The 12234-nt window shown below is 40.6% G+C and overlaps 1 protein-coding gene across 1 annotated transcript in view; it reads left to right on the forward strand.

The window, feature by feature from the left end:
* The window catches only part of STX12 (syntaxin 12), a 32798-nt gene that overhangs the window by 8682 nt on the left and 11882 nt on the right, over positions 1 to 12234 (forward strand). Inside the window, exons 2-4 of the mRNA XM_028512128.1 lie at positions 5585 to 5654; positions 7129 to 7228; positions 11370 to 11507. Of these exons, the coding sequence (XP_028367929.1) occupies positions 5585 to 5654; positions 7129 to 7228; positions 11370 to 11507 (308 nt within the window). The remainder of the gene's footprint in view (positions 1 to 5584; positions 5655 to 7128; positions 7229 to 11369; positions 11508 to 12234) is intronic.

Here is a 12234-nt window from a genome sequence, read left to right on the forward strand (position 1 = left end):
CCAGCTAGAGCAAGGACGTCAGCCTATGTAGAGCAGAGCTATTAAGTTAGGGAGGCATCAGATAGGCAAGGTGGGGCTAAGTGGAACACTGGAGGTGGAGGCCTGCCCTCTGTCACTACATTCTATTTCCTTCAAGTGTCAGCCTTTTGAGAGAACATAATGTGGCACAAAGAATATAGCCATTGAAATTAGCCCTGGGTTTGAATTCTGCTTGTTATGACACTCTGCTCAAAACCCATCAGTGGCTTCTGATTTCATTAAAATCCAAAGTCTCTGCACTAGCTTATAAGGCCCTATACAGTCTGGTGCCCTTCCACCTCTTTGGCTACTCCTGTTGTCAGTCTCGACTCGAGTCACACTGGCTTCTGCTCTGTTCCTCCACCACGCCACGTGCTTTTGCCCTGGGGATTTTGTACTTAATACTCTCTCTGCTAGAAGGCTTTTCCCCCAGATATTTACATGGCTAGGTCTTTCATTTCCTCTAAGAAGTCTACTCAGTGTCACCTTGTCAGAATTCTTCTCTGACCACCCTATAAAAACTAATACCTACTCCCCACCCCTCATCATTCCAGACCTTACCTGAATTTATTTCTTTATAGTACTTATCGCTACCTGACATATGCTATTATTTATCTCTTTTCCTTAAAATATAAGCTTATTGACAGCAAATGTCTCCTAGAGCAAAGATAGAACAGGGTAGAGTAGGTACTCTGAATGAATGAATTCTGTAGCTCTTGTGAACCCCGAGAAGTAATTTGTCTGCTGCGGTGGACTCCTCATGGTCAACTGAGGGCCCAGATTTTATTACTAAGAATTGTCTAATGGCTATTCGCTTACAGGAGCTCCTCGTGTACTCATTACCCAGAAGAACCTCAGCCTGAACTCTCAGCACTACACCCTCCCACCCCCATCCTGCTTGTTTATGCTGTCTGAGTCAACCACTGCAAGGGAACCCGGGTTTCAGTCCTTCTCCCGAGGGACTGGGACCTGCCTGTTCAGTCAAAACTATGCATATAATTACCTCATTTGCATCTATACCAACCAATCATAATTGCATGATCAGAACTGTACAATTTGGGCTCTGGGTGGTGTGGGTCAGTGGATTGAGTGCCGGCTTATGAACCAAAGGGTTGCTGGTTGATTCCCAGTCAGGGCATGTGCCTGGGTTGCAGGCCCGGCCCCCCACTTGGGGATATGTGAGAGGCATTCCATCACTGTTTCTTTCACACGTCAGTGTTTTTCTCCCTCTTCTTCTGCCTCCCTTCCCCTCTTTCTAAAAATAAATAAAATCTTTTTTTTTAAAAAAGTGATTGTTGGTTCAAATAAGATCATACTTATCAAGCATAAAGGAAAAACACTCCTGTATTTCCTCTACTCTCAATAATTTACTTCTGATACTAGATAAGTGGGTTTTCCACACACTAAGCAATAATCAGCTTCTCCAGACATCAGTTGGGTATCCTGCAGTTTCACTGAATTCCAACGCTGACTATTGGAGTTAGCATCAGATTCTACAGCTTAAGTAAGGGCTTACTCCCCAAGACTTTACCCCACGTCAATTGCAAATCAGAAATTGAGGTTCCCATAACCATTTCCTTAGGTTCCATTAACTTTCTAGAGAGGCTCACAGATCTCAGGAAAACATTTACTTATTAGGTTATCAGTTTATTATGAGGCTATAGTTCAGGAACAGCCAATGGAAGAGATGCCTAGGGCAGGTATGTAAGAAGGGCTCTGAGCTACCTTGCCACCTCTGAGCTCAAGCACTATCTCCACTAATGGGAAGTTCATCAAATCTAGTTATGAGTTTTTATAGAGCTTAATCTGCACCTTTCCCCCCACTATTCCTCCTGTTTGAGGTCTGTGCGTCTGGCTAAAAGTTCCAACCTTCTAATCGCTTGGTCACTCTGGTAACCAGCCACACCCATCTAAGGCTGCCTAGAGGCCCCACCCAAGTCACCTGTTAGCATAAACTTGGTGTGTTCCAAAGGGGCTCTTTACGAAAAATGAAAGACGCTCTTATCACTCAGGAAAGCCCAAGGGTTTTAGGTGCTTTTTGCCAGGAAATGGTGACAATGATCAAATATACTTTTTATTATACCATATCAAGTACCCGTATATAGCCCAATGACACATAGTAAATGCTCGGTAAACTCTAATGTCTGCCTCTTTCATAAATAATTTGTAGCCAGTTGATAGCTTTAGTGATATTCTGATTCCCATTTGACTTAGATAATAAGGAATATCCACACATTAGTAGTGGAAAATGATTTATACCTTATAGAATGCTGTACTAGCAGAATGCAGTAATTATAGTGGTTACATCTTCCTGTAACCAAGTGAATCCTGTATCTCCATTATAAATTGGAGTTATATATTTGCTAGAACAGTATGGTCTGAAAATGAGATAAAAGCATATTTGAAGTGCTATAAACTTGTATATTTTTGACTTTATAAATTTGAGGTTGAAACATCTATGATACAGTGCTTGTTTTGGCTAAGGAGAAATAACTCGTGCTTACTGCTAAGGGCTAGGCTGTGTAGCATCCATTTAGGAGCAGAGTCACACAAAGGTCATTTAGAAAATGTCGCTTAATCATTGTGTCTCATCAGACTTAGAAGCTGTCCACGAAAAATTTCACTCTAAGAAAAAGTCTTATTAAAAGTTTTTTTGATCCACAATGATATCAGTTGGTGGGAATCAAAATCTCAGTGGATTGAGCAAATAGTCAAGAGAATGGCGGTTTTATAGCTTATTTGATACTTTAGAATCAAAGGAGGAGACTTTAGGGGGATTACGTGAAATCCACTGGTGGTAGATTAGAGATGTGGGAGAAAGCAAAGCAGGGATATCTCTGAGACTGGATGAAAAGTAAAGGGGGAGACACATACTTCTTTACAGGCTAGTTATCAGTTACAACACAGAGATGTGTTGTGTGTGGACAAGAAAACAAGAAGGGGTTCTGTGGTCTCACAGTCTGGTGCTCTGGTGCAATGACTGTGTCCTGGGGGGCCTGGAAAAGATTACTTTGACGTTCCAAAGGAATGTTATTGTAGGTGGATAAAGACAATAGGAAGCTTCTGGTCAAGATGGCGGGGTAAGTAAATGCAGTACTTGCATCCTGTCACAACCACATCAAAATTACAGCTGAATTGCCCAGCAACCCTTAATTCAGAACAGCTGATCCTCCATAGTGGCTTGTGGTCAGTGGTCGCAGCCAGTCCTTACAGCCAGTAGGCCTAGGGGTAAATCCTTACCTCAACTAAGCAGTAGGGTGTACATGGTGTGCATGCAGGTATACACCTAGAGTGCCCAGCTTGGGTGATTGGGGAGGCTGTGCCACTAGACCCTACAGAACACCTGCTGCATTGGGCCACTCTGCCAAGCCCAGGACAGGAAGAAGCAGCTCTACCTCATACATAGAGAAAAAACAACAACAACAACACAGGGAGGCTGCCAAAATGAGGAGACAATGAAACATGTCCCAAGTGAAAGAACAGAGCAAAACTCTAGAAGAAGAATTAAACCAAATGAAGATGAGCAATCTACTTGATGCAGAGTTCAAAGTGTAGTTATAAGATATTCAACAAACTTAATGAGAACTTCAACATCATAAAAAAGGACATGTAAACTATAAAAATGAACCAGTCAGAAATGAAGGATACACTAACTGAAATGAAGAATAATTTACAAGGAATTGACAGTGCAGTAGAGTAGATGAAGCCAAGAATCAAATTAGTGATTTGGAATATAAAGAAGCAAAAAACACCTAGTCAGAACAGCAAAAAGAAAAAAGAGCCCTCTAAATGAGGATAGTATAAGGAACCTCTGGAACAACTTCAGGTGTACCAACATTTGCATCATGGCAGGTGGTAGTAGAAGGAGAAGAAAGAGAGTGGGAAATTGAAAATCTATTTGAAAAAATAATGACAGAAAACTTCCAAAACTTGGTGAAGGAAAGAGACATACAAGTCCAGGAAATGCAGAGAATCCCAAGCAAGATGAACCTAAAGAGGTCCACATCGAGACATTATAATTAAAATGCAAAAGGTTCAAGACAGAGAGAATCTTAAAAGCAGCAAGAAAAAGCAGTTAGTTACCTACAAGGGAGCTCCCTTAATATTCTCAGCTGATTTTTCAATAGAAATGTTGCAGGACAGAAGGGATTGGCAAGAAATTATTCAAAGTGATGAAAAGCAAAGTGATGATAGCTCTACCCAGCCAAGCTATCATTTAGAATCAAAGGCTTAAAGAGCTTCCCAGAGGAGAAAAAGCTAAAGGAGTTCATCACCACCAAACCAGTATTACATGAAATAGTAAAGGTTCTTCTCGAAGAAGGAGGAGAGGGAGGGAGAGAAGGAGAAAAGGTAAAAAACATGAACAATAAAATGGCAATAGATATACATCTAGTAAAAACCGAATCTGAAAAACAAAATAAGGAAACGAACAGAAACAGTCTCATAGATACAGACTTTTAAAAATAATTTTTAAAAAATTTTATTTTTTAGAGAGAGGGGAAGGGAGAAGGAAAGAGAGAGAAACATCAGTGTGTGAGAGATACATCGATAGATTGCCTCTCACACTCCCCCAACCGGAGACTTAGCCCACAAGGCAGGCATATCCCCTGACTGGGAATTGAGCCAGCTACCCATTGGTTCTCAGGCTGGCGCTCAACCCACTTAGGTATACCAACTAGGGCATTGGTAACTTTTTATTAATAATAAATATACATGTCTTTCCAAAAATGTTTGATGTAAAACATTGTGTACTGGTGGATTGTAGTTTTTATTTTGATATTTGGTATTGAGGCCATTTTATTTTAAATTTTATTTTATTAATTTATAATTTTCTCTCAAGGACATTTATTCATTACTTTTAGAGAGAAAGGGAGGGAGGGAGGGGAGAGAGAGCAAGAAAAAACAATATCAGTGTGAAGCGAAACATAGATTGGTTGCCTTTCATATGCGCCCTGACTGGGGATTGAACCTGAAACCCAGGTATATGCCCTGACCAGGAATCAAACCTGCAACCTTTCAGTGTATGGGATGATGCGCCAACCGAGCCACATTGGCCAGGGCCTATATTTAGTATCAAGGTCCTTTTATTTTTTATTTATTTTTTAAAAGATTTTATTTATTTATTTCTAGAGAGGGAAGGAAGGGAGAAAGAGAGAGAGAGAGAGAAACATCAATGTGCGGTTGCTGGGGGCTGTGGCTTGCAACCCAGGCATGTGCCCTGACTGGGAATCGAACCTGCGACACTTTGGTTCGCAGCCCGTGCTTCAAAGCCCTTTTAAGTGTGATTAAATTGTTATCCAGTGCCACGGGAAATCCGGAAAAATTTGGAGGTTCTTTGGGGGTGATGAATAAAACCACCACCCTCCACTTAAAGACATACTCCATGGGACAAAGGTGAACCTCAGAATTTAAGGGAATGTGTATGCCAAGGTTTTGATCATACCAAGCTTTCTATTATTTGCATGTACTTATTCAGGATGTGGAAAAAAACTGCTGACCTTAGACAGGGTGCTCATGATGAATCTGTTTTTTCTTTTAACAAATCTTTTTTCCTTCCTCTCCTCAGCTGCCCAAATAAAGAATTTAATGAGCCAACTGGGAACTAAACAGGACTCCACCAAGCTACAGGAAAATCTGTGAGTAGGTTCCCAACAAGGCTGGGTTTTGTGAGGGCCCATCGAGGACACAGTGCCACTGCTGCACGGACGCTTAGGGGTCAGGCCTGGGAAGCCGGGACGAGAGGCAGTGGGACGGGAAGTAACAGGTGGATCTAGAAGGGGGGGCAACAAAATACGGTAATGGGCTGTGATCTTCTCTGCGTCTTCGAGCCCTTGATCTCTGGTTCTTTCTTTCCTTGAGAGAAGGGAACCCCTAACTTTCTTAAACTGTATTTTGACTAAGCGACCCTCCCTGTGTGCAGAGGACTCCTAATGCTCGGCAGAGGTCATCTCATCTAGGTGGATTTCCAACTGCACACATTATTAGGAAAAATTTATTCAGAAGGACCCCAGTGGAGCCTGAGAGAATAATAGACTGGTATTTCTTTTTTTATCACATCCTTCTTGAGTACATTTCTGCTGTTGAAAGTTCTACTATTCATCTCTAAAATATACTGAACAATATTTTTGTTTCCTGTTTTAGACTCTGTGAAGTGAAGGAATGACTTACTACTTTAAGCTTTTTCCAGGGAGACGTGAAATGTCTCTGGATGCGTTAGTCCTGTCCGGGATGGGCAGGCTCCTGATCGACTCCCTCTTATTTTGGACTCCCTTGTCTTTTATCTTGGAGTCTCCTTTGCAGTGAAAAAAACATTAATAATTAATGGTGTGGTTTCTCTGTCCTCCCTTAACATCTTTGTAGAAGTGGCCAGATAACAGAGGACACCGTGACTGACAGGAGTTCTTTTTGGATTCCCACTACTTTTCAATCCCACCTAACATGTTACATATTCTTCCCTCTTTAATGTCCTTTCCCCTCTACTCTTTATATGTGTTTACACACCATAGGACAGTTTTGTTTTTAGAGGGAAGAACCAGAGAGTAGAGCATCAGGAACCAGTAAGGACTCGAGGGTAAAGCTGAAGGAGCCCCAGCTTTAAGCAGGAACCCGGGGCAGACCTTTGGAGGTTGTTCTCTAGGGTGGGAGCTGTGCTTCGAATGCACATTTCATCCGACCGCCAGTGCCAGGATTCTGTCTCCGGGCAGTGGGCTGTGACCGTAGCTCTGCAGAGCCCCCGGGCAATTCGGTGTGAGAGTTTTGTGAGAGAGTTCAGTGTGTTCAAACTCTTGGATTTAGCTGTGGGGGCAGTTGCTCTTATATTTCTGCCAGAACTGCTGATGTGCTTTTCTCTTCTCCCCAAAGAGTTAAAATACCTGATCAGCAGGTTTCACTGAGGCAGGTTCTTTCTACTCAGTAATGTGAAGAAGCCTCGAAGTGCATTTGACTGGGTACTAGTTCTGGAATTTTGTTGTGAACCTGGGCATCTAGTAATCTATTTCTTCAGGTGCCCTTGCATTCCCTGCTTTGTGAGACACTCCAAGAACAAGCTGATACTAACTATAACAGCTCTCAAGAAATGAGAAAATCCTGAAACATGTCTTTGTCTCTCAGGCAACAGTTACAGCACTCCACAAATCAGCTTGCCAAGGAAACAAATGAATTACTGAAGGAATTAGGGACCTTGCCTCTTCCCTTATCTACTTCAGAACAGGTAGGTATTTTCTGTTTTTTGTTGGTGTTGCTTTTTTTTTTAAGAGGAAAGGACATTGTTTTAATGGGAAGACAGCGTGTGAAACAAAAATACCTTCGCCTTTGGTGCAGCTAGACCTTCTCTAAACCTCAATTTCACTGTCAGTAAAATGGGAAAATGCAGCCACTGTGACAAGAGAAAGAATGCATGCACCAGATCTTGCAAAGTACCTGGCACATAGTAGGTCCTCAGTATGTGGTGGCTGCTGCCATTATTAGTAATAACACATTAATGTATTAATAGAGTAGGTTTAACTGAAGGAGAATCTCAACGTTTGATTTTAGGTTTTCAGGCTTGATGCTAGTTTGTTTTGTATCCAGTATCTATAAACTTCAGCCATATGTCTTTTGTATTGTGCAGTCACTCACCTTCATGTCCCACCATGAGTCATTCATAGGTCTCAGGTTGAAGAAACACTCAGGGAAAAAAAATTTCTCTTTTTAAATAATTTATTCAGTGGCCATTTAAATCCTTTAAAAACACACACTTTCTATAGGGTTCATTGGTTTCCTTGAAATGCCATGCCTTTGTTCCTACATTCCTGATGTCAGATGTGCTTCCTCCTTTGTGGCTTAACTCTTACCTGGCATTCGTGGTCTACCCCAAATCCTTTCTCTTTTAGGGAAAAAAGAAACCTTCATCTACCTAAACCTATTGTAAGTCCATTTTGCTTTTAGCTTCTGTACCATTCATGCGGGATACTCAGCTTATATTGCTTTTTATTATTGAACTGTTCAAATGATGATGTCCCATCTCTGATGGCTCTGAAGATGAAGCCTACAACTTCCCTGTCCAGGGTTGTCTGTGAGTTGTGGCTGCTGGAACATAAAATAGTATTAGTGTGTTGCGATCATCATCATTTTGACATACAATAGAAATGGAGTGTGTTACTGTTACATGAAACCTGTTTCATGTATATTTATGTATATGGCACTGCATCAAGATGCTGTGTTCTTACTGTGTGTGTCCATCACCATCAAAACAGTTTGAAGATCACTAGTCTAACCTATACCTGGTAAGCCGTTTAATGAAGTATATATTCCGTCTTTGGAGTTTTGGGGCTCCTTGCACAAAAGAGAAGATCCAAGGCTAGCTGCTTTCCCATCCTGCTACAAAGTAGTTATGATAAAAAGTAAACTACATGTGATCACCCTTTGGTTATCCATCTGTGTGCTCTTTGTTTTAGTTGTAACTCATGCTGATATTTCAATTATGGGCAAATTCCCCCTTGCCATCCAATATCTCTGAACTGTTCCCAAATTACCCCTGTCCTCCTCCTAGCTGTGCACTTAGGGAATACACACTTGCAGGTAATAGTTAGGAAAAAAGGGGTCTAAGTGTTTGATGCAAACAGAGTACTGAAAGTACTTAAGGGTTAAATAGTAGCCTAAGCAAAATATAAATAGAAAGTCAAATCTGCTACCAAAAAAAAAAATGTATCTAATGTATTCCAAAATCAAACAGAAGTTATTTTCGGATTATGCATGCAGTTGTTCCTTCCATTATCTTGTATCATTAAAAACACGAAATAGATCTGCAAATACACTATCTCTGGTGAAATATAATTCCCTTCCTCCTGTTGTGCTGAATTCTCTTTCCCTTTTCACATCTTTCTTCATGTAATTCTCTTAGCTGCATTACCCATCTTTTGCTACTGTCCTATACATCAAACCATACATTCTACTTTCAGTATTTTATATGTATGTACTAGCATCAGTGATCTTTTAGCTGCTAAATCTGGATCTTTTTGGTTCTTACTCCCTTTTCTTCTCTGATTCATTTGGTCCTCTTGCCCATCCTGTCTCCGCTGAAACTTACTTTTTTCCGTGAGTCCCTTCCATTTTGTCCCCCTGCTCTGGTGAGCCCTTTCTGGCTTATCTTCTGTTACCCAAGCCTGAGTCTCACCCTCCTTCTCTGAGTGCAGCTCTGCCATTGATCCTGCAATTTTCTCACTCGATGTTTTCTCTCTCAGGAGTCCTATCTACTTTTATAAGCTTCCTGTCATCTTTATGAACATGACCCTCAGATCTTTTTCCAGCCCCCACCTCTAAGCTCGTATTGCCAGTTCCTGTTCTCAGTTCTCCTCTTAAATATATGGCCTTCCTCTGAAATTTAATGTGTTGTCTTATACTGAATTCCTCTCCTTTCACCCAAACCCCTTAACTAAGCTGACTGGCAATACATGTTGTCATAGAAAATGTGAGCCTTTTGACCTAATATCCACTCACCCAAGTATGTCCTGAGGAAAAACAGCAACAAAAACCAACTATGTACTCTGGAGCCAAATTCCTGGATTTAAATTCTGCCTGTGCTACTTACTATGTGACCCTGGGCAAATTACTTAACCAGCCTCTGGTCTCGGTTTTCTGATTTGTAAAATAGGGACTAAATAGTACCTAACTAATATAGGTGCCAGCATGGATTAAATGAGTTGTTACATTAAGTACTTAAACATCGGTACAAGTACATGGTAAGCACTGTATAAATATTAGCTCTTACCATAGGGCTCACTTTAGCTTTATTTATAATAGTTAAAAAGTAGGAACAATATAGAAGGAGTATTTGCATAAAATTGACTAGATCAGCTTGATGAAGTATTATGTAACAACGACCAAGATTGTGAAGAGTATGGTAACATGGAAAATGTTTATAATATACTTAAAAGATAGTATTTTTGGACACTGAGATTGAGGAATGATGTTTTTCCACTCCTCCTGTTACAATGTTTATGAAAAAATAAAAATCCCAGAAAAAGGAAAAAAAAGTTTCTCATTTCTAAATTTGCTTTCAGCATTACTGTCACCCTCCCAAGTGTGAAATCTGAGTCATTCTTGACCTTGTCCCCTTCCCCTGCAGCCACTCACTAAGTCATCACGTGTCTTAAATTCATTCCTTTGTGTTCCCATCACTGACAGATACCACATCCTTCTATCCTTAAACCTAGACTGTTGCAGTAATCTTTTTTACTTTTTCCCTCCTCCATTTTCTACACCATCACAGACTCATTTGTCTAAGCTATGAGTTATTTTGTACCCATCATGTTTCCTGCTCTGAAATCTTCACTGTTCTTTGTTCTTTAGAGGTCAAGTCTCAAACTCATCAGCTTGGCACTTTAAAACCTGCTATAGTCAGCCCCTTCCCTGCCTTTCCCACATCATCTTTTAGCTATTCTCGTGGGGAAAAAACCTTTGGTTCCAGCCAAACTATCTGTCTCCTTACAGATCCTCTTCAGGTTTCTGCCGCCATGCCTTTGCTCACACCGTCCTCCTGCCTGGACTTGCCCAGCCCTTCTCTCTGCGCATCCACGCCTCACTCCTTCTTCCAGGGCCCACCTCCTCTTGGGGCCTCTTTGACCTGTTGGGTTCTTACTGAGCACACCTGCCTCTAAACTCCTGCAGTACTGATTAGATAAGCAGTTGTTTATAATAATGTCTATGTCCTTTATCTACAAATGTCTTGTATGTCTGTACAAGACTTACTTGTATGTCTATATCCTTTATCTACAAGTATGTGGTGGAAGCTCTTGGAGGTGAGGGATGAGTTTTTACTTCTATGACCTTAGCACAGAGCAGGTGCTCTCAGTATGTGCTTTTTTGAGACATAGAATCAGTAAGCTTACTTAAGGTAGCTTGTACCTATACAAAGTAGTTTGCAGGATCTCAAAGATTTAAAATATCACCATAGGAAAATGACTCTGTGGTTTTCAGAGAAGCTGTGAACTTGGCATAGATGAATACAGTCTTAACCTTTTAATAAAAAATAATTTCTTGTTGGGTCCAGTTTGAGTCCACAGGTATTTATTCTGCTTTTGAGTCTCCAGGGAACCAAAATTCAGAATTGCATTTCCCTCTGAAATTACCTTACAAAGTAAATGTCACCCAGTTCCCAGGTTTGTCAGAATGAAAATTCTGATGTGGTCTATAATATTAACCAGGGATTTGAGTTAGTGAAGAACAAAATTATTCATTTAAGAGAGAGCCTATTTCATAGTAATTTTGCTAGTAGGGAATCTTTAGGGGGTATAATATTGCTCTTAATGGGTATTAAAACCAAATGATTTGTACTTACTATGCAATTTCAAATTTTTGTTTAATTTCCTTAGCGCCAGCAGAGACTTCAGAAGGAACGCCTCATGAATGACTTCTCGGCAGCCTTAAACAATTTCCAGGCTGTGCAGAGAAGGGTATCTGAAAAGGAAAAGGAGAGCATTGCCAGAGCAAGAGCTGGATCTCGACTTTCTGTAAGTTCATTCCCCAAAGAAGACCTTTGCAAATTTCAGGATGTTCTTTCCTAAGTTTTTTTTTTCCCTCTGACCATTGGCCTTTATTTACCATCCTCCCAAATAATAAATATGGGCACTAGCTGCTGTGAAAATGTCAGATTGATATAACCTGTGTAAAAGAAATAATGTTTTACATGGTCAAAGACCAGAAAGGAAAGTGCACAAAGGTTTTAAAAAATGGCAGGTAGAGTTACATGTGATTTTTTTTTTTATCATACTGGCCTTCCATTAAAAACTTTAAAAAAGAGAAAGAATTCATCTATTTCTTAGAATATAGTAGGCTGGGTTATTTGGACTAGCTTTCTCTTTGAAAGGAATTAACAAACACTAGATTTTAACAGCCCAAGTTCTCAAAAGCTCCTATGAGCCATGAATATTTTAAGGTCAAAATCTAAGAGAAGGTAAGAACCTATAGAGGTAAGCAGAGCACTGAAACTGCTTTTGCCCTTGAGTACATTTACTAAAGAGAAACTTGAACTTCAGTTTTGATGTTCTCATGGCATGAGGGTGAATAATAGTCAGAGCTCAGGGTCCATGGAGGTGGAGAATCTACAGGAAGATGCTCCTCAAATTAAACTGGGCCCTAAAAGACCACATCCCCCAGTAGATTGCAAAAAGATTGCATTAGCACCGAGCTGAGCAGGTAGAGGGCAGCAGGAGGGAGGGGAAATCCAGACTGTAAGCT

Source organism: Phyllostomus discolor, chromosome 5 (assembly GCF_004126475.2).
Source record: "Phyllostomus discolor isolate MPI-MPIP mPhyDis1 chromosome 5, mPhyDis1.pri.v3, whole genome shotgun sequence".
NCBI classification, from domain to species: domain Eukaryota; kingdom Metazoa; phylum Chordata; class Mammalia; order Chiroptera; family Phyllostomidae; genus Phyllostomus; species Phyllostomus discolor.